Below are 24,476 nucleotides of genomic sequence, written 5' to 3'. Positions count from 1 at the left end.
CTGTTGGGCCATTCTTACATATTTTGGGCTGCGCAGAGGGCGGAACGAAGGCCTGGAGGTCGAAGCCTTGGGTTCAGGGAAGTAGAGGTTTTTTGGAAGGGGATACGGGGCCTTCAGTGGTCTCAGCTGTTGCCCGAGGTGGTGGATTTGGGTCTGCGGTCCTCTGGGCCGGTGATTCTGGTGATTCATGCGGGCGGGAATGATCTATGTGCCCTGCGACTTACTGAGTTGATGGCGCTCATGCGATCGGATTTGGAGAGGTTCCCGGCTTTCTTTAGGGAACTGGTCATCGTGTGGTCTGAGGTGGTTCCCCGTGTGGTGTGGCATGGTGCTCGGGATGGAGAAGCACTGGAGAGGTGCAGGAAAACTTTGAATGCTCGTATTTCACGCTTTGTGCGCTCTCGAGGTGGTGTAACGGTTCGTCACCGGCAATTGGAGGGTGACAATAGGGCGCTGATGAGACCAGATGGGGTGCACCTGACGGAAATTGGTCTGGATATATTTTTGTCTGGCCTGCAGGATGGTATCGAGCAGGGTTTCTTTTTGCTGGGTGGTGGTCGGAGTCCTGTATAATTTGGCCTCCTCCGTGGCGGCGATGTAGAGAACAGGAGCATGATGGGAACAGATTTGGCGCACGTGCCCTCTGGGGTCCAGGGGCTGGCACACGCAACGAATGAGTGGTTGGAGGAGGAGTTTAAAGTTGCCTTTATAATGTTAGCTGTGGCCGATCATTACCCAGTAAAAGAGAGTTATAAAAGTTAAAGGTGTCATGTCCTTTGTTTAGGATAAGTAATGATGAGGGGCCTGATGGGTTGTCCCTTCCCTAACCTGTCCTGAATACCAGCAGTCTGGAGAGCACCCGACAGGATTAAGGAGGCTGCAGAGGGACTGATGGTGATCCCAACCCCTTCCTAGGTGTAATAACAGGCCCTCCCCCTTCCCTCTGGCTGGTCTGGCCATGGTCGGGTTAAAAGGAACAGGAGCATGGGAATGAAGGGGTTAATCGGATGGTGGTGGGGGTTAGGAGCAGGAAGGGGAGGTGGCGATGGCAGAGGATATATACGCCCCCCCCTGCTCCTGCCTCTTCCTGTGTTCGGAGAAGGCAAAGCTGGTCCCGCCCTCCCTCCCTTGTTATGGTATTGTATGTATTTTGTTTGTATGGTTAATTTGTTTTTCCTTTTTCGAGGTTCTGGAGTTGGTTCGGTTTCGGAAGTCACAGCTGGCGGCGATGTAGAGAACAGGAGCATGATGGGAACAGATTTGGTGCACGTGCCCTCTGGGGTCCAGGGGCTGGCACACGCAACGAAGGAGTGGTTGGAGGAGGAGTTTAAAGTTGCCTTTATAATGTTAGCTGTGGCCGATCATTACCCAGTAAAAGAGAGTTATAAAAGTTAAAGGTGTCATGTCCTTTGTTTAGGATAAGTAATGATGAGGGGCCTGATGGGTTGTCCCTTCCCTAACCTGTCCTGAATACCAGCAGTCTTCCTACATGCAGTTTTTCTTCTTAACAGTATTAGTTCTCTGAACTTGTGGCAGATTACCCTTGTGAAGTGAAATTCCTCCTAAGAGAGGATATATAAAGGGTTGTGACTTCATATTGTTCACGTCTGTAAAAATACTGTTAGGTTCACTTACTTTGGCTTGAAGAAGGGCACTAGATTCAGCTCTGTTCTTTTCAATGTCCTTCTCCCAGTGAATTCTGATGGTCTCCAGTATATCATCAAGTCCCGTACCGATTGGCGTGTCTACTTCTTCTAGCTGAGATCCTGCCAGCTGCTTGTATAGCATCTTCACATCCTGAAAGTTTACTTGATTATTGGGGTTGTCCCATGAAAAATATTCTACATTTTTCAAATAAGCACCTTTTGTGTAATTTAATTTGTGAAATTAAACATTTTGAAAGTGTCACTGACTTATTTGTATTGCACTACCTGTTTGTTCTTTTCCTTATTTCTCTGTCGACCTCAGTAACATTGCTGAGGTGGTTGCACATGCTCAGTTCAATCCTTCAACTGCTAGCAGTCAGATCTACTGTTAGAAGCTGTGACAGTTACACGGAGAAAACTCCAGCAGAAAGGGCACACCTTCTGAGAAGAGAACATCCCTTGAGAAAGGACACGCCTTCTGAGAAGAGTACACCCCTTGAGAAAGGACATGCCTTCTGAGAAGAGCACACCCCTTGAGAAAGGACACGCCTTTCGAGAAAAGACACCACCTAAGCTGCCAGCTTGAAGTAAATATAGAACACAATTAGAGCAATCAATGGGAAGATCTCTGGTTTAATGTGAAGTACAGGGCTGGTTCTAGCTTTGCTAGGAATGGATTGTCATTATTATATGATGCCGTATATTCATTTTTTACATTAAAGAGGTTATCCAGGCTTTTTAATGTTGATTACCTATCCGACACCTGGCACCCCCGCCGATCAGCTGTATGGGGAGACAGCGCCCACTATGCTGTCCCATAGACATACAGCAGTGGACAGGAAGAGAGAAATTGATCAAACAGTTGATCGGTGGGGTTGCCATGTGACAGACCCCCGCCGATCTGATATTGATCGCCTATCCTGAGGATAGGTCATCAATATTAAAAAGCCCAGACAACCCCTTTAATCATGGGATAGCCCCTTAAATGAATGGGAGTTAAAGGGAATCTGTCAAATCCTATATACTGCCCAAAATTAATGAAACATACATTAAAGGGAATCTGTCATATCCATTTGACTGCTCACAATTAGTGAAGCATACATAGGGACAGACACACTGAAATGAACAGTCTGTCAATTAGGCTGGGTTCACATCACATTTTTCCCATCCATTTAACATATACAAAAAACGTGTACGTTAAACGGATGCCTCAGACTGATGCCATCCAATGGCATCCGCTCACCATAGAGTTCCATTGTAAGAAAAAAATATATTTTTTTTTACCATTGTAAAAAAAAGTATACCTAGGCATAAAACGTGATGTGAACCCTCCCTTATCTATTAAAGTAACAACACGGCAGAGAATTTGCAGTTCCTGGCAGTGTGCCGGAAAGGTAATTAATTGCCAGAGAAGAGTCCAGCTTATTCATGAGTTCCCTTTCTCCCCATCCAATCACTGGTGACTGACAGTTCTTCCCTAGGGTGAAAACTAAGGAGAGAACTGCCAATCATCAGCAGATGGGCAGGGAGAGAGGAAGCTCATGAATAAGCCGGACTCTTCTCTGGCAGCATGTGCTGTAAGCATTAAACTCTTAATTAAAAGTTCTCAGCAGCGGTGTGACTTAAGCAGATAAGAAAGAGATGCTTAACAAGCTATACCGCTAATGCCACCAGATCTCCTCACGCTCTCTAAGGCGCTCTCTCCCCAAGGAGAGACAGTACCTCCAATTTTAGCAGATAAGTGGCAGCCAGTTGATTTCAGCCTGTTTGCCAGTATTTTACAATGCCCTGAGTGAAAACACACCTTTTTGTGCATTATATTATTGAAATATATGTAACTGACCCCTAGTTTTAAACCAAATGTTCATTTTTCACTTTTTACTTAGAGTAGGAGTAAGTTCCTGGGATTCCTTATATGTTCCACTAAGCTGTTAATGTCCATCGTATCACTACTAGAGGTGACCGACAGTCATATGTAATGGCTCCCTAGATCATCACACCAGCAGTTGGGGTTGTGTATCACTACACAGCAAAAGCAGGTTAAAATGCTCACCACAAGACCTCCATACACTAACCCAGCCCTCGTAGGATACAAAACAAAATCTGGATTCATCGCTAAAGACAATATGGTTCCAGTCAATAGCAGGCTAGGTTTCCCATTCACGACACCACTGCAAACAGAGGCAACAGTGGCTGGCTGTCAATGTCAGGACATGTATTGGTTGCTGTGACATCAACTTTCCTTCTGCTAAACACCTGGAAATTGTCCAGTGGGAGACAGGGGTGCATAATGAAGATGCACCTTGTGTCTGGATGGTGGACACTGAAAGTGTGATTGTAACTAATGCTTGTCTGTGGCTCAAACAATCCTCCGTACTGTTGGCATGTCTGGGCTGTCCAGACCCTGCTCGCTGTGTGTGCTTGTCCTTACATAACCAATGCCCCCAACACTTCCTAAGTCAAGCTTTGTTCAGAATTTAGAAAAACAGTTTTCTTCCAAAAACAGCACAACCACTATCCATGGAGTCACCTGGGCAGAGCTTCAATGCTGCACTTAACCTGTGAACAGGGGTGGTGCTGTTTATGGAAGTAAGCAGCCATGTTTTTCTAACTCTGGACAACCCCTTTAACAATCCATGTTTAAACTGTGACTTCTATGAAAAGAGATATCAGGCTCTTCTGTCCTGGGTTGGAAGACTTGATGGCCTGAATCTGAACAGACTGGTACCATTCCATCCATTGCTAGTAGGTCAATTCACTCTATATACCTACACAGCCTTTTCATATGATTCAGTAGTTCTCTGAATAGTTTTTATAGGAATTGTTGAAAGCAGCTTATCGCGATTATCATACTATGACCTCAAGGATTTTCTTGCAGTATGTGGGTAAATGTTTTAAACTGGCTGAATGAGAATCCATTGTGTGTGCTCTCTTATATTGGATATTAAATTGATTAGTTGATCTAAGGTACGACTTTGTATTATTTTTACCTCTTCGTGATTTTTGGAGAGTAAGGCAAGCTCCTCTTTCATGCTTTCTATCTGACTTTCCAAATCCATTTTTGTCAAGTTCGCATCATCAATCACTTTGTACAATGAACGTATCTCCTCCTCCACTGCTTTTCTAAAAGGCTGTTCATTCTCATATCTGAAAAATAAATGCCATTGTTACATTAGAAAATCAATACTTCATTTAATGTGTATGGTAAAATGTCATATTTTGTTTGTAAAATAAATTAAATGTATTAAACTTATTTCCTGTCACCACATCAGACCTCTTGAGGGAACAGCTGAAGGGATCTTGCTAAACATTGCATACAGCACATATTTTAAATGGAACAGGGTCTTGAAGCAAACTATGCAGCCCCTGATGAGCTGAAAAACTCTGTGTATGCATGCACTCATTCAGCAATCAGCCTAAAGAACAAAGGTTTTGTGTTAAGATACTTTCAAATAAAAAAAAAACAAAAAAACCTTTACTGTATATTTTTCACAGATCAATAGTACATGTGAATTTTAAAGACCCTGTAGCTGTGATAGCTAACCTTCGGCACTCCAGATGTGGTAAAACTACAACTCCCAAGAAGCACACTTAGCTGTTTTTTAGAACTCCATAGAAATGAATGAAGCATGCTGGGAGTCATAGTTTCACCATAGATTCACCACAGCTGGAGTGCCGGAGGTTAGCCATTAGTGTTGAGCGTGAATATTCGAAAAGCGAATTTTTTTCGCGAATATCGCAACTTCGCGATTTCGCGAATATTTCGAATATAGTGCTATATATTCGTAAAAACGAATATTCGTTTTTTTTTTGTTGTTTTTTTTTCCACAAAATTACAGTACACGTATAATTGATTGTTTCCCAAAGGTCCAACAGCTCAGATCTTACTCACATTGCCTAGAAAGTGATTGAGGCGCGAATCTTCGTAAGGCGATTTTATTAGCGCACATGCGAATATCGGCACGTCCCAGAACAGAGGCAAAGGGCTTTGCATTCATACATTAGTGAATTGAGTTGCGAATCTTCGTAAGGCGATTTTATTAGCGCACATGCGAATATCTACACTTGTCCCAGAACAGAGGCACAGGGCTTTGCATTACATTAGTGATTGAATTGAGCTGCGAATCTTCGTGAGGCGATTTTATTAACGCAAATGCGAATATCTACACTTGTCCCCAGAACAGAGGCAAAGGCCTGTGCATTCATATAGTATAGCACCATATTCGCGAATACGTAGAACTTCGTAAAATTCGATTTACGAATATTCATATTTTTTATTTTAGTTTCCACCTTACAGATTACATTGATCTGTACTCTGTCAACTACTGTCATCACCCCCCACTGTATCTCGATTGATTCACAAAAGTCCAAAAGCTCAGATCTTACTCACATTGCCTAGAAAGTGATTGAGGCGCGAATCTTTGTAAGGCGATTTTATTAGCGCACAGGCGAATATCGGCACTTGTCCCAGAACAGAGGCAAAGGGCTTTGCATTCTTACATTAGTGATTGAATTGAGTTGCGAATCTTCGTGAGGCGATTTTATTAACGCCCATGCGAATATCTACACTTGTCCCCAGAACAGAGAGGCAAAGGCCTGTGCATTCATATAGTATAGCACCATATTCGCGAATACGTAGAACTTCGTAAAATTCGATTTACGAATATTCGTATTTTTTATTTTAGTTTCCACCTTACAGATGACATTGATCTGTACTCTGTCAACTACTGTCATCACCCCCCACTGTATCTCGATTGATTCCCAAAAGTCCAAAAGCTCAGATCTTACTCACAGTGCCTAGAAAGTGATTGAGGCGCGAATATTCGTAAGGCGATTTTATTAGCGCACATGCGAATATCGGCACTTGTCCCAGAACAGAGGCAAAGGGCTTTGCATTCTTACATTAGTGATTGAATTGAGCTGCGAATCTTCATGAGGCGATTTTATTAACGCAAATGCGAATATCTACACTTGTCCCCAGAACAGAGAGGCAAAGGCCTGTGCATTCATATAGTATAGCACCATATTCGCGAATACGTAGAACTTCGTAAAATTCGATTTACGAATATTCGTATTTTTTATTTTACTTTCCACCTTACAGATGACATTGATCTGTACTCTGTCAACTACTGTCATCACCCCCCACTGTATCTCGATTGATTCCCAAAAGTCCAAAAGCTCAGATCTTACTCACATTGCCTAGAAAGTGATTGAGGCGCGAATATTCGTAAGGCGATTTTATTAGCGCACATGCGAATATCTACACTTGTCCCAGAACAGAGGCAAAGGGCTTTGCATTCTTACATTAGTGATTGAATTGAGTTGCGAATCTTCGTGAGGCGATTTTATTAACGCCCATGCGAATATCTACACTTGTCCCCAGAACAGAGAGGCAAAGGCCTGTGCATTCATATAGTATAGCACCATATTCGCGAATACGTAGAACTTCGTAAAATTCGATTTACGAATATTCGTATTTTTTATTTTAGTTTCCACCTTACAGATGACATTGATCTGTACTCTGTCAACTACTGTCATCACCCCCCACTGTATCTCGATTGATTCCCAAAAGTCCAAAAGCTCAGATCTTACTCACAGTGCCTAGAAAGTGATTGAGGCGCGAATATTCGTAAGGCGATTTTATTAGCGCACATGCGAATATCGTCACTTGTCCCAGAACAGAGGCAAAGGGCTTTGCATTCTTACATTAGTGATTGAATTGAGCTGCGAATCTTCGTGAGGCGATTTTATTAACACAAATGCGAATATCTACACTTGTCCCCAGAACAGAGAGGCAAAGGCCTGTGCATTCATATAGTATAGCACCATATTCGCGAATACGTAGAACTTCGTAAAATTCGATTTACGAATATTCGTATTTTTTATTTTACTTTCCACCTTACAGATGACATTGATCTGTACTCTGTCAACTACTGTCATCACCCCCCACTGTATCTCGATTGATTCCCAAAAGTCCAAAAGCTCAGATCTTACTCACATTGCCTAGAAAGTGATTGAGGCGCGAATATTCGTAAGGCGATTTTATTAGCGCACATGCGAATATCTACACTTGTCCCAGAACAGAGGCAAAGGGCTTTGCATTCTTACATTAGTGATTGAATTGAGTTGCGAATCTTCGTGAGGCGATTTTATTAACGCCCATGCGAATATCTACACTTGTCCCCAGAACAGAGAGGCAAAGGCCTGTGCATTCATATAGTATAGCACCATATTCGCGAATACGTAGAACTTCGTAAAATTCGATTTACGAATATTCGTATTTTTTATTTTAGTTTCCACCTTACAGATTACATTGATCTGTACTCTGTCAACTACTGTCATCACCCCCCACTGTATCTCGATTGATTCACAAAAGTCCAAAAGCTCAGATCTTACTCACATTGCCTAGAAAGTGATTGAGGCGCGAATATTCGTAAGGCGATTTTATTAGCGCACAGGCGAATATCTACACTTGTCCCAGAACAGAGGCAAAGGGCTTTGCATTCTTACATTAGTGATTGAATTGAGTTGCGAATCTTCGTAAGGTGATTTCATTAGCGCACATGCAAATTTTGCATCTCATAATATGTATTATGCGATGCGAAAATTCGAATTATCGCATATGCGAAATAATAACGAATTCGAATATTCGCGAATATTTTACGAATATTCTTTCGAATATTCGCGAAATTTCGCGAATTCGAATATGGGACATGCCGCTCAACACTGTTAGCCATCACTGCCCTATAGTATATATTGTTAGAGGAAAGTGCTATTTTCCTTTCCCTCCAGTGGCCTATAGTTCCTCTTTCCCTGCAGGCTCTCCATAAATGTTCGGAAACCTCTCCATTTGTCAAAAATACATTAAAACATGAAACAGTAAATACAGGGAAGAGGGATATGCAGCTGCAGTATTTCTCCATTTATGTCTGTGGGAGTCTCATGCTGTAAGAGGGGAGGTGAAGCAACAAAAACAGACATCTAATTGACGCACAGCACACAGCCCATTACCGGCCTCACACCAGGAAGTGTACATATGTAATGTATATAAATTCAAACCTATTGCCCTATTGTATCCAATTGTATTTTCCAATTTTTTTCCTTGTTTTGGTACTTACATCTACAGCTGTGTAAATAGGTATAGTGATTTTTTTTTCTCTTGAAATTAATTAAAAGCTGATAACTAAAAATGTTCTGTGAAAAAATTTATAGTATAAAATTTTGTGTGACTGAAATCTCTTCTATGCAACTGAATGAGGTTGGATCTCTGTAAGCCCCATTTAGACAAATGGGTCAGTTACATACATTTCTGCAACAATTCTGAATATCTGCCACATATGAATATACCATTAGGCCTTGTTCACATGCTAAATTTTCCAAACAGATTTTAGCCTGTTTCCACACCAAAATCCGCTCTCCATCTACCTTCTATTTTTTCAGTGGGAAATCCTCTCTGTAGTTGATACAGAGCATTTTTGCGCACATGAATTGAAAATCTGCATTGTGGAAAAAAAGTAACATGTTCATTTAAGATGTGGATTCTTTGTGGTTGAAGTCAATAGAAGGCCTTAAAAACATATCACAATCCGGATCAAATCACAATCAAAATATGATCAAAAAAAGTAGCAACCCCATTTGTCATGTGCACTACCACAAAAAGGGTATCTGCAATTGTTTATTATATATTGTAAATGTCATATTATGTTATTGTATGTGCCATATTCTACAGAACATAAGGTATGGTTCGCATAAAGAATGGAACTTACCATCCATTCCTCTTAGTAGGAGTGGGCTGGTCCTACTACCTGCCAGGAGGGGAGTTCTAGAGCGAGTTAGCTAAGCAAGCCTGGAGTGAGGGATCACCTATATCTGTGAGGACCCAGGACACCATAAAATCTGCAGGTGAGGGGATACAAGTTAAGACACCCATCACCACAGTTCAGGACTAGTGATGAGCGGCAGGGGCAATATTCGAATTCACAATATTTTGTGAATATTTTGTAGAATATTCATCATATATTCGTGAATTCGCGAATTTGAGATTATGTTATTGATTGCGAAAATCAGCTATGTATTATTCGCGTAATGCGTGCAAACTACCGGCTAGGCTACTTTGGGTTAGGCAACTTTTCTATTGGTTGCTAGGGATGTTGCTAAACTGTGACAAAGCCTTCTCATTGGCCCACAAGCTAGAAGAAGGGAGGGATGATCACCTGACTCTTACTGTGTTAAAAAACCAACAAAAAAAACCAACAAATATTCAGCATTACGAATATATAGCACTATATTCGAAATATTCTCGAATTCGCGAAAGTGCCGATATTAGCAAAAAAAATTGCTTTTCCAATATTTGTGCTCAACATTATTAAGGCAATGCAAAAGCCTGCCCTTCATAAGTGGACAACTATAGCCACAAATGCTAGCTTATTGCTGTTTGTGAAGGGAGAGAGAGAGGAAAAAGAAAGGCTACTTTAGAGTGCTATTGTATGCCATCTTGCCAGCCCCCATACCTCATCAGCCGGGGATCTTTGCATCTTGTACAATCAAAAGCTGGATGTACTGTAACTCATTCTTTGCACTTAGTAAAGAAAAATGTTTGTTATTCTTCTATGTCTGATTCCTTTATATCCCCTTTTTAATGCACTGAACCCTAGCGAGCAACGGCCTGAAAGAGTACACTGTGACACTACCACTCCCATCCTCTGTACTGACTCGAGAGGGGCTTGCTGCACATGCAGTTGGAAAAAGAAAAACACATTTTTCCAATGCCTTTTTTATGTTTTTTCATAAAAGAAATAAAACTGTTATTGAACTTACAATATGCATTCATAAAACAACTAATAGCTAAAATATACAATTAACATTTTAAAAGGCAAGTGATGCTAAAACATGCGTATATATACAGGCTACAAATAGCATTTACAAATAAACATGTTATTATGAGAAATTTCAGTGCAGAGTCAGGAATACAGGGAGCTACTCATTGCAACCCTCTCTGTACAAGGAATAGATTCATTTGGGAACATGTAATATAAGACATCACCACCCTTAAACCACCCCCTGAAACACCCCCAAATATGTACATTCTGTGGTATTTTATACCACAGAAAACAAAAAACAAAACAGAACTGTCTGACTGTTTTATAGATTAATGATTGGTTTTGATAAATTTGTAGAGTAATTTACCTGGTGAATTCCTGCTGTGAATTCCTTGCACTTTTAGCCAACCCAAATGTTTCCTTGTTTACTAGCACAAGGAGGCTCACATTCCTTATACTGGTAATTACTTTTTGTTGCATTCCCATGAGTGTGATACTGTGTTATTTTATTTACATTAACATACTGACAGAGGAGCATATTCATGACTCAATTTATGGAAATTTGAGAAAATATTATGGTTATGTTTTATAAAAATTTTTTTTTTTACTTAATGGAAATGTGAAAAATAAATAAATAAATATAGATATATATATATATATATATATATATATTTCTCACATGTGAATAATTCTTTTGTCTAGTGCAGCCAATAACGATGTATTGATAGTGCTGACATTTAAAACTCACTGATTGTTGCTGTGTTGCCCGGTATCGCTGACATGGTTGCATGTTAAGATGATATGTCATCTCTGCAGGCAGTGGTCAATAAGGTAAATGTACCGTATATACTCGAGTATAAGCCGACCCGAGTATAAGCCGAGGCCCCTAATTTTACCCCCCAAAAATGGGAAAAATTATTGACTTGAGTATAAGACTAGGGTGGGAAATGCAGCATATGTGGGGGATCTGTGGAGGACGCTGTTATGTGGGGGATCTGTGGAGGACGCTGTTATGTGGGGGATCTGTGGAGGACACTGTTATGGGGGATCTGTGGAGGACACTTATGGGGACCTGTGGATGGCACTGTTATGGGGTGGATCTGTGGAGGACAGTGTTATGGGGGATCTGTGGAGGACACTTATGGGGACCTGTGGATGGCACTGTTATGGGGTGGATCTGTGGAGGACACTGTTATGGGGTGGATCTGTGGAGGACGCTGTTATAGGGGATATGTGCTATGACACATAGGGCCATGAGGGGGAGGCAGCATAAGACATATAGCATCTTATGCTGGTCCCCCTCATGGCCCTATGTGTCCCCTCGTGTTCTAAACTACGCACATAACTGCCTTTGCGTGTAAAGTGTTACTCCTGTGTAAAACAAACAATCTCTCTCCTATTGATAACAGGTCCGGCTGCACTCACTGTAACGATGAATGCACTACAGCGAGCGGGAACTGGCCGACCGCCCGGCGCGTGACTGACATCACTTAGTAACGCTCCTCCCACTTCAGGAAGCAGGAGCGTTACTAAGTGACGTCAGTCACGCGCCGGCCGGGCCGCTCGCTGCAGTGGCATTTTCGGGTCGGCCAAATCGAGACTCGAGTATAAGACGAGGAGGCTTTTTGAGCACAAAAATATGTGCCAAAAAACTCGTCTTATACTCGAGTATATACGGTAATTAGAATATTTAATAAAAAACTATATAAATATTGCAAATTCATAAATATTTAATGTAATATTATTACTGTATTTACTTTAGTAAATATGTAATATAACCCCTTCAAGACCCTGCGATTTTCTGTTTTTGTGCTTTAGTTTTTTTATTCCCTGCATTTCTGGAGCCATAACTTTTTCATTTTTCTGTCCACACAGCCATATGAGGGCTTGTTTCTTGCGGGACAAGTTGTACTTTCTAATAGCACCATTTAATATTGCATACGATATAGTGGGAAGCAGGAAAGAAATTCCAAAAGGGGTGAAATTAGAAAAAAATCTAATTCTGCCACAATTTTATTGGTTTCATTTTTGCAGTTTTCCCTGTGCATTCTCCAGGTCAGTATGATTGTAGCGATATCACATTTATATACTTTTTCTTGTGTAATAATAAAAAAAAGTGACAAAAAAAGTGACAAAAAAAAGGCAAATCGGCAATTTTGATATTTTTCTGACACTTACCGTATGTGATTAATATGATTATATTTTAATAGTATGGGCATTTTGGTATATGAAGGTGCTAATAATGTTTTTTTTTATTGTTTGTTTATGTTTAATATGTGGAAAGGGAGGGTAATTAAAATTTTTATATTTTTCTTTTACTTTTTTTTATATTTCTGAAAACTTTTTTTCTAAATCCCCCTAGTGACTTTAACATGTGATCCTCAGATTGCTTCTGCCTTGGTCTGCAGTCTATGGGAGATTCATTATGGTGTTATGTTGCAAGGCTCCATAGGAGCATCCAGAGGGCCCAAGGATGGCACAGCATGGGGGAGCCATTCATACTCAGTGGCTTCTGAGTGGGTGACATTTTTAAAGGCTATGTACACGTTTGAAGGCAATGTTTATTTTATTATTGCATTGTAATCATTTTGAGCAATTTTTTTTTTCAATTGGAGCCCTTTTTTATGTACTATAGCTGAGGTGCTCTAGTAGCAGCCATTGGATTTTCTCTCTTTTGCATCATTTGGAGATCTTACGGGTAGAGATGGCCTTGCAGTTCACCCGGCGGTCGTTTTGCGGCGAACTTTGCTTGTTTGCGATTGAGCGAACACACGAACATATGGCGATATTCGTATGTGCCTTATTTTTTTGCATAGAGCCGAACTTTGACCCATGGCACATCCATCAGGTGGGACAGGACAGCCAATTGAGATGTTTCAGCACATGGACACCCCCCCAACCCTATAACAGAACCCGATCTGGCAGCCATTTTACATTAGGTGTTTTGCCAGTTTAGGGAGAGGTTGCAGTTTTGGGGCACCAAACGCTAGCTAATAGGGCCACAAAAGTCCTTTTAAGGACTGGTATAGGTGTGCTATCGATAGGTGTGATATAGAGGGGTGTAATATACTTATAATATACTTTCTAACATTGAAATTATATTATAGTGTATTTGTATTGTGCAGTAGTTGTGTGCGGTTCTGCTGTGATGCCACAGCTAGATAGAGGGACAAACACTATTCGAGTAACTAATTGCAACGGGTGTGATATACCCGTTACCCCCAAACAAACTGGTTGAGGGCTGCTTCCACAAAATACTGATTGATGGCTGCCATATACTTGTTTCCGTCTAATACTGATTGAGGGGTGCCATATACCTATTTCCATCTAATACTGATTGAGGGGTGCCCCAAGTTACGCTAATTTATTTTTGGCGGAATGGGAACTTACCACAATCGAGCCCAGACTTGGGGCGGATCTGGTCTTATGGCGGCGCTACATCGATGATGTAATATTTATTTGGAGGAAGGGAGAGACAGAACTGTTAGAATTTTTGGAAACAATTAATAAGAATGACCGAAATTTAGTTTTTACATCCAATATCAAGGGGGAAACAGAATTTCTGGATTTGTTAATAAAAAAAGAGGATGATCACTATTCTTGCAGTACATACCAGAAACCGACTGCTAAGAATGGCTTTATCCTCTTCAACAGTTGCCACCTACCTAGGTGGTTATTAAATGTCCCCTTAGGACAATTCCGGAGGATAAAAAGGAATTGCACAGAGTCAGATAAGTTTGAAGAAGAGGCAGCCAAAATGAAACTTCAATTTCTAGATAAGAAGTATCCAGTTACCATTTTAGATGAATCCTTAAATAAAGTGAGGGAACTCGAAAGGAAAAAGTTCTTTGAAACTAAAGGGTCAATTGAGACATCTGAGGACCCCAAGATGGATATTAAGATGATCCTACCCTTTAATAGCAACTACAAAAAGATTAAGAACATCATAACCAAGCACTGGTATCATATATTGAGCGATAGGGTAATCGGCTCACAATTACCCAATACACCTAAAATAATATATACGAAAGCCCCAAATTTGAAACTTAAAATAGCCCCGTCAGTAAAGGAGAAGAAAAAATCCATATTGAATTTGGGCTCCTTTATGAATTTAAAAGGGTTTTTCAAGTGCGGGAGATGTATAGGATGTAGAATGAGTCTACAAGAAAGAAAAATAGATATAGTACACTCAGCACACAATTCTTTCACTTGGGAGATAAATGACTGCCTTACATGCAATTCATCTGGAGTAATTTATCTGCTACAGTGCCCATGTAAGCGCCAGTATATTGGCAGAACTAAAAGACTACTAAAGACCAGAATCGGTGAACATATCACAAACATTAAAAAGGGTTATGCAAAACACTCACTTTCTAAACATTATGATGAGGTACATAATAGGGACCTGTCTAAACAATTTTTTACAGCATTAGAAAAAATTGATAAACACTGAAGAGGGGGAGATTACATCAAGAAGATGTCCAGAGCCGAATCTAAACATATTTATGAATTTGGTTGCCTATTACCGGCAGGCCTAAATTCGGATCTGGAGATTTTTGGTTTCTTGTAGGGTGGTGGTCCCGTCTCTGATGGGGGTCCCAGAACTTATTATTCCTTGACTCTGGGACCCCACCTCGGAGTAGGGATCACCACCCCTAACCTCTGAACCCTACCATCTGATACTGCTGTCCAATATTGTTGCCAGCCTTTTCTGGCATTTTTTAATAGTTATGCAACTTATATAGGGATGCAACTAATATTTTTAACAGAAATATACACCTTAAGCCGATTGAACACAGGGAAATTTGTATGACACAAATTTGTATGACAGAAATGTATGTGTATTTATATATTTATATTTTTACATATTGTTTTTATGCTTATTAAAGTGTTATTTTAACTCATAAATTCGGTATGGTACAATCTTGCAGTGTTTTCAGCCTAATTTTTGAAAAACCGCAACTAGGTTGAAAAAACCCGCAATCATACCGCACGAAAACCGCAATGGAGTAACTATATGTAAATAATCCAGATTTTCTGGAATACCGGACGGGCTATAAGAGGTGGAGAGGGAGGACTTGCGCTTTAACCACTGAGGAAGGGGTGTAGACGCCCCGAAACGCGTCTGGTGACAGAAAGGAAAGCGCCTACCTAATCCACTGGACTCTGATTAAAAGTATTGCATGGCCATGCAATAAGGAACTTTGCTATTACAAATACCGCCCTAGGATACAATCACGGGTGACACTTACAAGGTACTATTCCTGCCTGCCTGATCCCGCGATACAGTGACATCAGCAACCTGAGCTTTGAGACGTGAGACGCCGTAGCAGCCGGCATCACTCGCTCCTCGTGGAAGGACGCCTGAGCGGGAGGTAACATTTGGAACCAGGTAGGAAATTGCTAATCTAGCACAAAGTAGCCCAGAATTCATTGCCTCAGGCGGTTATACCAAACAAATTTTGGAGAGACTTTCTTCTTGCTGGAATATACAACTATATGCACGAGGAGACTAAATACTATTTGGAGTTATAGGCATTTTCTTCCGGGACACATTGACTTCAATTGCGGTCTGCGGTACCATTAGTGGTCTATTCACCAATACCACTGGCGGTTTAGCCACTGCAAGTTTCTAGGCGTTGCAGGGTGCCAATTTTGAACACTAATGTTATAAGGACTGTACCCCTTAGTAATTTTATTTGTTGGTACCAACTATCAGTTTTATTACATCTGGGTTTTATTGTATTTGAGTGTATATGTGAATGGTGGATTTATTGGACACAACAGGTCCTATTTAATAAATATATCCCTGTATTCTATGGTCCAGATGGTGTGAGTTCTCACTCCTTTCTTCTTTTTTCTATTATCCATATTTCTTTGGGTTCGGGCACCCAAGTTGTGAGCTAGCAGCACCCGGCCATAGCCACCTAGGTGCGAGCCAACCACCAACTTATTTCTACTGATTGAGGGGTGCCATATACCTGTTTCCGCCAAACAGTGCCGTCTTTACCAAGGGGCAAAAGGGGCAGCTGCCCCAGGCCCAGTTGCTCCTGGGGGGCCCAAGGCAGCTGCCTCTTGAGCCCTGCTAGCCACTGCCCCGGGTGTCAGGCTGTCAGCTACACAGGGGGAGCTGCCATGCCATGCCTGCCGGCACTCCAGCCAGCGTACTGTGTCTGTGAGAGCTGTGATCTAGGACCTTAATGACATCATCACCATGTGACCAGTAAACTAGCAATATTACTGGTCACATGACTATGAGGTCATCACAGGTCCTTGAGTGTTGCAGGAGAAGTTTGCCTTAACTGTGGAGCTTTTTTGTGAAGATTACATCAGGAAAAGGTGACAGGGGCTGTTATGCTAATGCTAATGTACTGTAAACTACTGTATAGTGGGGTGCTGTATACTGTGTGGGGGCCTGTATACTGTGGGGGGCCTGTTTACTGTGTGTGTGGGGGCCTGTATACTGTTGGGGGGCCTGTATACTGTTGGGGGCTGTATACTGTATACTGTGGGTGCTGTATAGTGTGGAGTGCTATACTGCTGGGCTGTATAGTGTGGGGTGCTGTATCGTGTATAGTTTGGGGTGCTGTATACGGTGAGGTGCTATACTGCTCTACTGTATACTGTGAGGTGTTATATACTGTGGGGTGCTGTATACTGTGGGCTGCTATACTGCTCTACTATATACTGTGGGATATTGTATAGTGTGGGGTGCTATACTGCATACTGTGTGGTGCTGTATACTATAGGGTGCTATACTGCATACTGTGGGGTGCTGGGGTGCACTGTAACACTAGGGTGAGCCTAGCCCTGGTCTCCTTCCTGCAGAGCGGTGCCCACTTCCAGCCTGAGCCCAGAGCAATGATCCTGAGCAGCTGGAGTCTTCAGAACTGGAAGTATTTACAGTCATTCACTGTACTCTACCAGATGTGTGGATTTTTTGTGCGTGTGTTGTGGTGGAGGGAGTGATTGCCTGCTAGGTTGTGGGAAGGCGGGATCCAGGGGGCCCAAGTAAATTTTTGCCCAGGGTCCAATCAATATTAAAGACCGCCAAATACTTATTGGGGGGTGCCATATACCTTCTTCCACTTAATACTGATTGAGGCGTGCTATTGCTATATACCTTCTTCCACCAAATACTGATTGAGGGGTGCAATACACCATTTTCCACAAAATACTGAATGAGCAGTGTCATATGCCTTCTTCAACTAAATACTGATTGAGGGGTGCTATTGCTATATATCTTCTTCCACCAAATACTGATCGAGGGGTGCAATAAACCTGCTTCCATAAAATACTGATTAAGGGGTGCCATATACCTGTTTCCACCAAATACTGCTTGAGGGGTGCTATATACCTGTTTCCGCCAAATACTGATTGAGGGGTACAATATACCTGTTTCTGCCAAATACTGATTGAGGGGTGCCATACACCTTTTTCCGCCAAATACCGATTGAGGGGTGCCATACACCTGTTTCCGCCAAATACTGATTATGGGGTGCTATATACCTGTTTCTGCCAAATACTGATTGAGGGGTGCAATATACCTGTTTCTGCCAAATACTGATTGAGGGGTGCCATATACCTGTTTCCGCCAAAAACTGATTGAGGGGTTCCATATGCCTTCTTCCACTAAATACTGATTGAGGGGTGCTATTGCTATATACCTTGTTCCACCAAATACTGATTGAGGGCTGCAATACACTTGCTTCCACAAAATACTGATTGAGGGCTGCCATATACTTGTTTCCGTCTAATACTGATTGAGGGGTGCTATATACCTGTTTCTGCCAAATACTGATTGAGGGGTGCTATATACCTGTTTCTGGCAAATATTAATTGAGGGGTACCATATACCTTCTTCCACTTAATACTGATTGAGGGGTGCTATTGCTATATACCTTCTTCCACCAAACACTGATTGAGGGGTGACACAGCATGGGGGAGCCATTCATACTGGCTTCTGAGGGGGTGACATTTTTAAACGTTTGAGGGCAATGTTTTTTTTAATTATTGCATTGTAATCATTTTGAGGAATCTTTTTTTTTTCTATTGGTCTTTATTAAAAACATGGAGCCCTTTTTTCTGTACTATAGCTGAGATGCTCTAGTAGCAGCCAATGGATTTTCTGTCTTTTCCATCATTTGGAGAGCTTATGGGTAGAGATGGCCTTGCGGTTCGCCTGGCGGTCGAACACGCGAACATATGGCGATATTCGCACACACCTTAATTTTTTACATAGCGCCAAACTTTGACCTATGGCACATCCATCAGGTGGGACAGGACAGCCAATTGAGACGTTTCAGCACATGGACACACCCCCAACCCTATAACAGAACCCGTTCTGGCTGCCATTTTACATTAGGTGCTTTGCCTGTCTAGGGAGAGGTTGCATTTTGGAGCAGGGCCAGTTAGGGACACCAAACGCTAGCTAATAGGGCCACAAAAGTCCTTTTAAGGACTGGTATAGGTGTGTTATCGATAAGTGTGATATAGAGGGGTGTAATATACTTATAATATACTTTCTAACATAGAAATTATATTATAGTGTATTTGTATTGTGCAGCAGTTGTGTGCGGTTTTGCTGTGATACCGCAGCTAGATAGAGGGACAAACACTATTCAAGTAACTAACTGCAACGGGTGTGATATACCAGTTACCAAAGAATTATATTAACATTAGTGGGTAGCTTATTTAAGTTAAGACTTAACATTTAATATGATATTTGAAATAAAATTATAGGCCCTTAAGTATTAAACACAGAATTGTTGTAACCACTGGTCACACTATTCTCCTAATAGATGGCGGAGGTGGGAGAGGACCGTATATAGGGATAGCAATAAAAAAATTTTTTTGTTGACAGACAGGATGAGGGGTACTTAGATGGAAAGATACAATGCTGGGACGAAGCCCTAAGTAGCCCCTTCAGTCTATTAGATTAAACCTGGCTGATACTCTGACCCTATTGTCACCCTCCCTAAATGTGGACTGCCCAGCTTTGCCCAAAAGACAGAATACAGTCCTCTTGATATACGGCCAGCTGCTATATAGAGTCCTAAAGTGCCTCTTGAGAAATCCTTCTTCCCCCCCATAATTGGGGACCGATCCCAGTCACCACCCTAGACAACATTTATAGTGCTATGGAGCAAAACACTCTACTGCCCCATACTAAATCTCTGTAAGATGCCACTTGATAAAGAGCATGATTTTAAAGGCCGATTTGAGCTTTTGTATACCGATACCAGCTTTACTTAGGAAATCGTCTTATAAACTCCAATTCTCCAGTGGGATAACTGCAGAACCAGGCAGGCCACTGGACTATTATTTGAATTCTAGTGCTAGCAGAGGATTAGCAAATTTGCCCATTGACTTTACTCTGCACCACTAGCCATCCGTCTCACATATGCGCAGTAGAGAACGCTTGGCCGTTTGACACATACCAGGTGGACACGGCTGGCTGCTGGGTGGACTAAATCTTTCGGACTACGGCTCTTCTGTGAGGACCGTAGGCTCTGAGGGTCTCCTGGCAACGGTAAACAAGCCTCTACACTGTGCGTCTCAGGAAGGAGATCGGTCACGTGACGAGAGGTCGAGACAGCTGACACGTGACGCGATGATGACGCTGCGTGACGGTGAGAGGGTGTGCGATGGGGGCGGCACCACACGGCTATTTAAATGACCCGCGAATATGGCGCTATTGCCACTGCCACACGCGGGACGCCGGGGAGCACTCTCGCTCATCGCTGTCTGGAATCAATCGACATCCAGGACTGGACAGATAAGTTTGCTAGTGCTGTGATACCTGCACACTAAATGGATCCAGCACCATCTAATTTATAACATTGCAGAGACCTCGTTAACCTCTAGTGTTACTATTAGCACTGGGAGGTCTGCTACAAAGTTTTGCGATACATTTTGTGACCTGAATCTTGGTTGAAACACTATTGCCGTTGGACTGGAGTTTCACTAGGGCATATAGTGCATGGGATTTTTTCCGGGTATTGGTCCGGACTGTTTAACTCGACATCACCCCGTACTGTGTGACTAAAAGGCTAATTGAATCATTCATGGTCTTTAGAGCCAATACTATGCTCTTTTTGACATGCCTTCACATATTATAATATATGCCTTGTGACTCCACCCTTGTGACTGGAGATATAGACCTTGAACAAAAAGGAACTCCTGCAATTTGGTGTTTTTGTTTTTTTCTTTTCTGTCCCCTGATGAATCTGATATCGTTGAGGAAACGCGTCGGGACACTTCAAACTTTTTGAAGGTGTATATATGTGTATATCTATGTCGTCCAGCACACGCCACTTTGTTTAATAGGACGAGAACATATACACAGAGATATATATACCTATATTGATTAATATGTGCGTGAATTAATTTGAGCTTTGTGTCAAGGGTGCCCTACATTCATAGGACATCCAGAATGGACCCCACTCACTGCACATATTAAACCAGTCTTTATGTCCCCTTTGTAATCCATTTGGCCGTATATCAAGAGGACTGTATTCTGTCTTTTGGGCAAAGCTGGGCAGTCCACATTTAGGGAGGGTGACAATAGGGTCAGAGTATCAGCCAGGTTTAATCTAAAAGACTGAAGGGGCTACTTAGGGCTTCGTCCCAGCATTGTATCTTTCCATCTAAGTACCCCTTTGTTGACAGACAGGATGTCTGTCAACAAAAAAATTTTTTTTTTTGCTATCCCTATATACGGTCCTCTCCCACCTCCGCCATCTATTAGGAGAATAGTGTGACCAGTGGTTACAACAATTCTGTGTTTAATACTTAAGGGCCTATAATTTTATTTCAAATATCATATTAAATGTTAAGTCTTAACTTAAATAAGCTACCCACTAATGTTAATATACTTCTTTGGATCTAAAGGGTCTAGCATTTCAGACATTATCATAAGTGTGACCGACTAAACGGTTGTGTTATTATTGATATACCAGTTACCCCCAAACAAACTGGTTGAGGGCTTCGATATACAGTTGCAAGAAAAAGTATGTGATCCCTTTGGAATGATATGGATTTCTGTACAAATTGGTCATAAAATGTGACAATCACAGTCTGCTTAAACTAATAACACACAAATAATTAAATGTTACCATGTGTTTATTGAACACACCATGCAAACATTCACAATGCAGGTGGAAAAAGTATGTGAACCCTTGGATTTAATAACTGGTTGAACCTCCTTTGGTAGCAATAACTTCAACCAAATGTTTCCTGTAGTTGCAGATCAGACATGCACAACGGTCAGGAGTAATTCTTGACCATTCCTCTTTACAGAACTGTTTCAGTTCAGCAATATTTTTGGGATGTCTGGTGTGAATCGTTTTCTTGAGGTCATGCCACAGCATCTCAATCGGGTTGGGGTCAGGATTCTGACTGGGCCACAGCAGGAGGCGTATTTTCTTCTGTTTAGGCCATTCTGTTGTTGATTTACTTCTATGCTTTGGGTCGTTGTGCTGTTGCAACACCCATCTTCCTGTTAAGCTTCAGCTGGTGGACAGATGGCCTTAAGTTCTCCTGCAAAATGTCTTGATAAACTTGGGAATTCATTTTTCCTTCGATGATAGCAATCCATCCAGGCCCTGACTCAGCAAAGCAGCCCCAAACCATGATGCCCCTACCATACTTCACAGTTGGGATGAGGTTTTGATGTTGGTGTGCTGTGCCTCTTTTTCTCCACACATAGTGTTGTGTGTTTCTTCCAAACAACTCAACTTTGGTTTCATTTGTCCACAGAATATTTTGCCAGTACTGCTGTGGAACATCCAGGTGCTCTTGTGAAAACTGTAAACGTGCAGCAATGTTTTTTTTTGTAAAGCAGTGGCTTCCTCTGTGGTATCCTCTTATGAAATCCATTCTTGTTTAGTGTTTTACGTATTGTATATTCGCTAACAGGGATGTTAGCATATGCCAGAGACTTTTGTAAGTCTTTAGCTGACACTCTAGGATTCTTCTTCACCTCATTGAGCAGTCTGCGCTGTGCTCTTGCAGTCATCTTTACAGGATGGCCACTCCTAGGGAGAGTAGCAGCAGTGCTGAACTTTCTCCATTTACAGACAATTTGTCTTACCATGGACTGATGAACAGCAAGGCTTTTGGAGATACTTTTATAACCCTTTCCAGCTTTATGCAAGTCAACAATTCTTAATCGTAGGTGTTCTAATAGCTCTTTTGTGCGAGGCATCATTCACATCAGGCAATGCTTCTTGCGAAAAGCAAACCCAGAACTGGTGTGTGTTTTTTATAGGGCAGGGCAGCTGTAACCAACACCTCCAATGTCATCTCATTTATTGGACTCCAGTTGGCTGACACCTCACTCCAATTAGCTCTTAGAGATGTCATTAGTCTAGGGGTTCACATACTTTTTCCACCTGTACTGTCAATGTTTACATGGTGTGTTCAATAAAAACATGGTAACATTTAATTCTGTGTGTTATTAGTTTAAGAAGACTGTGATTGTCTATTGTTGTGACTTAGATGAAGATCAGATCACATTTTATGACCAATTTGTGCAGAAATCAATATCATTCCAAAGGGTTCGCATACTTTTTCTTGCAACTATACCTTCTTACACAAAATGGAGGGGTGCTGTTTACCAGTTTCCACCAAATACTGATTGAAGGGTGCTATATACCTTCTTCCACCAAATACTGATTGAGGGCTGCGATACACCTGCTTCCACAAAATACTGATTAAAGGGTGCCATATACCTGTTTCCATCTAATACTGATTGAGGGGTGCTATATACCTGTTTCCGACAAATATTGATTGAGGGGTGCAATACACCCATTTTCCACAAAATACTGATTGAGGGGTGTCATATTCCTGTTTCTGCCAAATATTGATTGAGGGGTGCCATATACCTTCTTCCACTAAATACTGATTGAGGGGTGCAATAAACCTGCTTCCATAAAATACTGATTAAGGGGTGTCATATACCTGTTTCCAACAAATACTGCTTGAAGGGTGCAATATACCTGTTTCTGCCAAATACTGATTGAGAGGTGCCATACACCTGTTTCCGCCAAATACTTATTGAGGGGTTCTATATACCTGTTTCCACCAAATATTGATTGAGGGGTGCCATATACCTTCTTCCACTAAATACTGATGACGGGTGCTATTGCTATATACATTCTTCCACCAAATACTGATTGAGGGGTGCAATACACCTACTTCCACAAAATACTGATTGAGGGCTGCCATATTCCTGTTTCCGCCAAATACTGATTGTGGGGTGCTATATACCTGTTTCTGCCAAATACTGATTGAGGGGTTCCATATACCTTCTTCCACTAAATACTGATTGAGGGGTGCTATTGCTATATACCTTCTTCAACTAAATACTGATTGAGGGCTGCAATACATCTGCTTCCACAAAATACTGATTGAGGGGTGCCATATACCTGTTTCCGCCAAATATTGATTGATGGGTGCTATATAAATGATTCTGCCAAATACTGATTGAGGGGTGCCATATACCTTTTTCCGCCAAATATTGATTGAGGGGTGCTATATAACTGATTCTGCCAAATACTGATTGAGGGGTGCCATATACCTGTTTCCGCCAAATATTGATTGAGGGCTGCGATATACCTTTTTCCACAAATACTGCTCTTCTCTACAGACTTAGGCAGAGGGTCATTTAGAAAATGACAGGCAGAGGAAGAGTCATACCGTTCCACATGGATGGTAGGGGTCAGGCAGGTGCACCAGGCCGGAGCCTAAATGGGAAGTTGGTTGAGTGGCTCACTCAGCTTTTCGCTTCTGCACTCTCCTCATCCTCTGTATATACACCCTCCTCACTCTCTGCTGTGTGCAACCCCAAAGACACCACCACCACCACAATAGTCCCTCCACTCGAGTCAGAGGAATTTTTTCCCCATCCATTCCCAGACCTTACCGATGTGCAGCCATTCTTGCCATCGGATGAGGAAGAGGAGGTATCAACGGCCAGTGGTCTGATGATAGTACCCAGATCAGCCCA

General features: G+C 41.8%; 1 protein-coding gene across 1 annotated transcript in view; it reads right to left on the bottom strand.

Moving 5' to 3' along the window:
• BFSP2 (beaded filament structural protein 2) overlaps nt 1-24,476 on the bottom strand; it is a 143,628-nt gene that overhangs the window by 62,622 nt on the left and 56,530 nt on the right. Inside the window, exons 3-4 of the mRNA XM_044295310.1 lie at nt 4,637-4,793; nt 1,636-1,797 (exon numbers count right to left, since the gene is read on the bottom strand). Of these exons, the coding sequence (XP_044151245.1) occupies nt 1,636-1,797; nt 4,637-4,793 (319 nt within the window). The remainder of the gene's footprint in view (nt 1-1,635; nt 1,798-4,636; nt 4,794-24,476) is intronic.

This window comes from Bufo gargarizans, chromosome 5 (assembly GCF_014858855.1).
Source record: "Bufo gargarizans isolate SCDJY-AF-19 chromosome 5, ASM1485885v1, whole genome shotgun sequence".
Lineage (NCBI taxonomy): Eukaryota > Metazoa > Chordata > Amphibia > Anura > Bufonidae > Bufo > Bufo gargarizans.
This window is presented reverse-complemented; position numbering and strand designations above follow the sequence as displayed.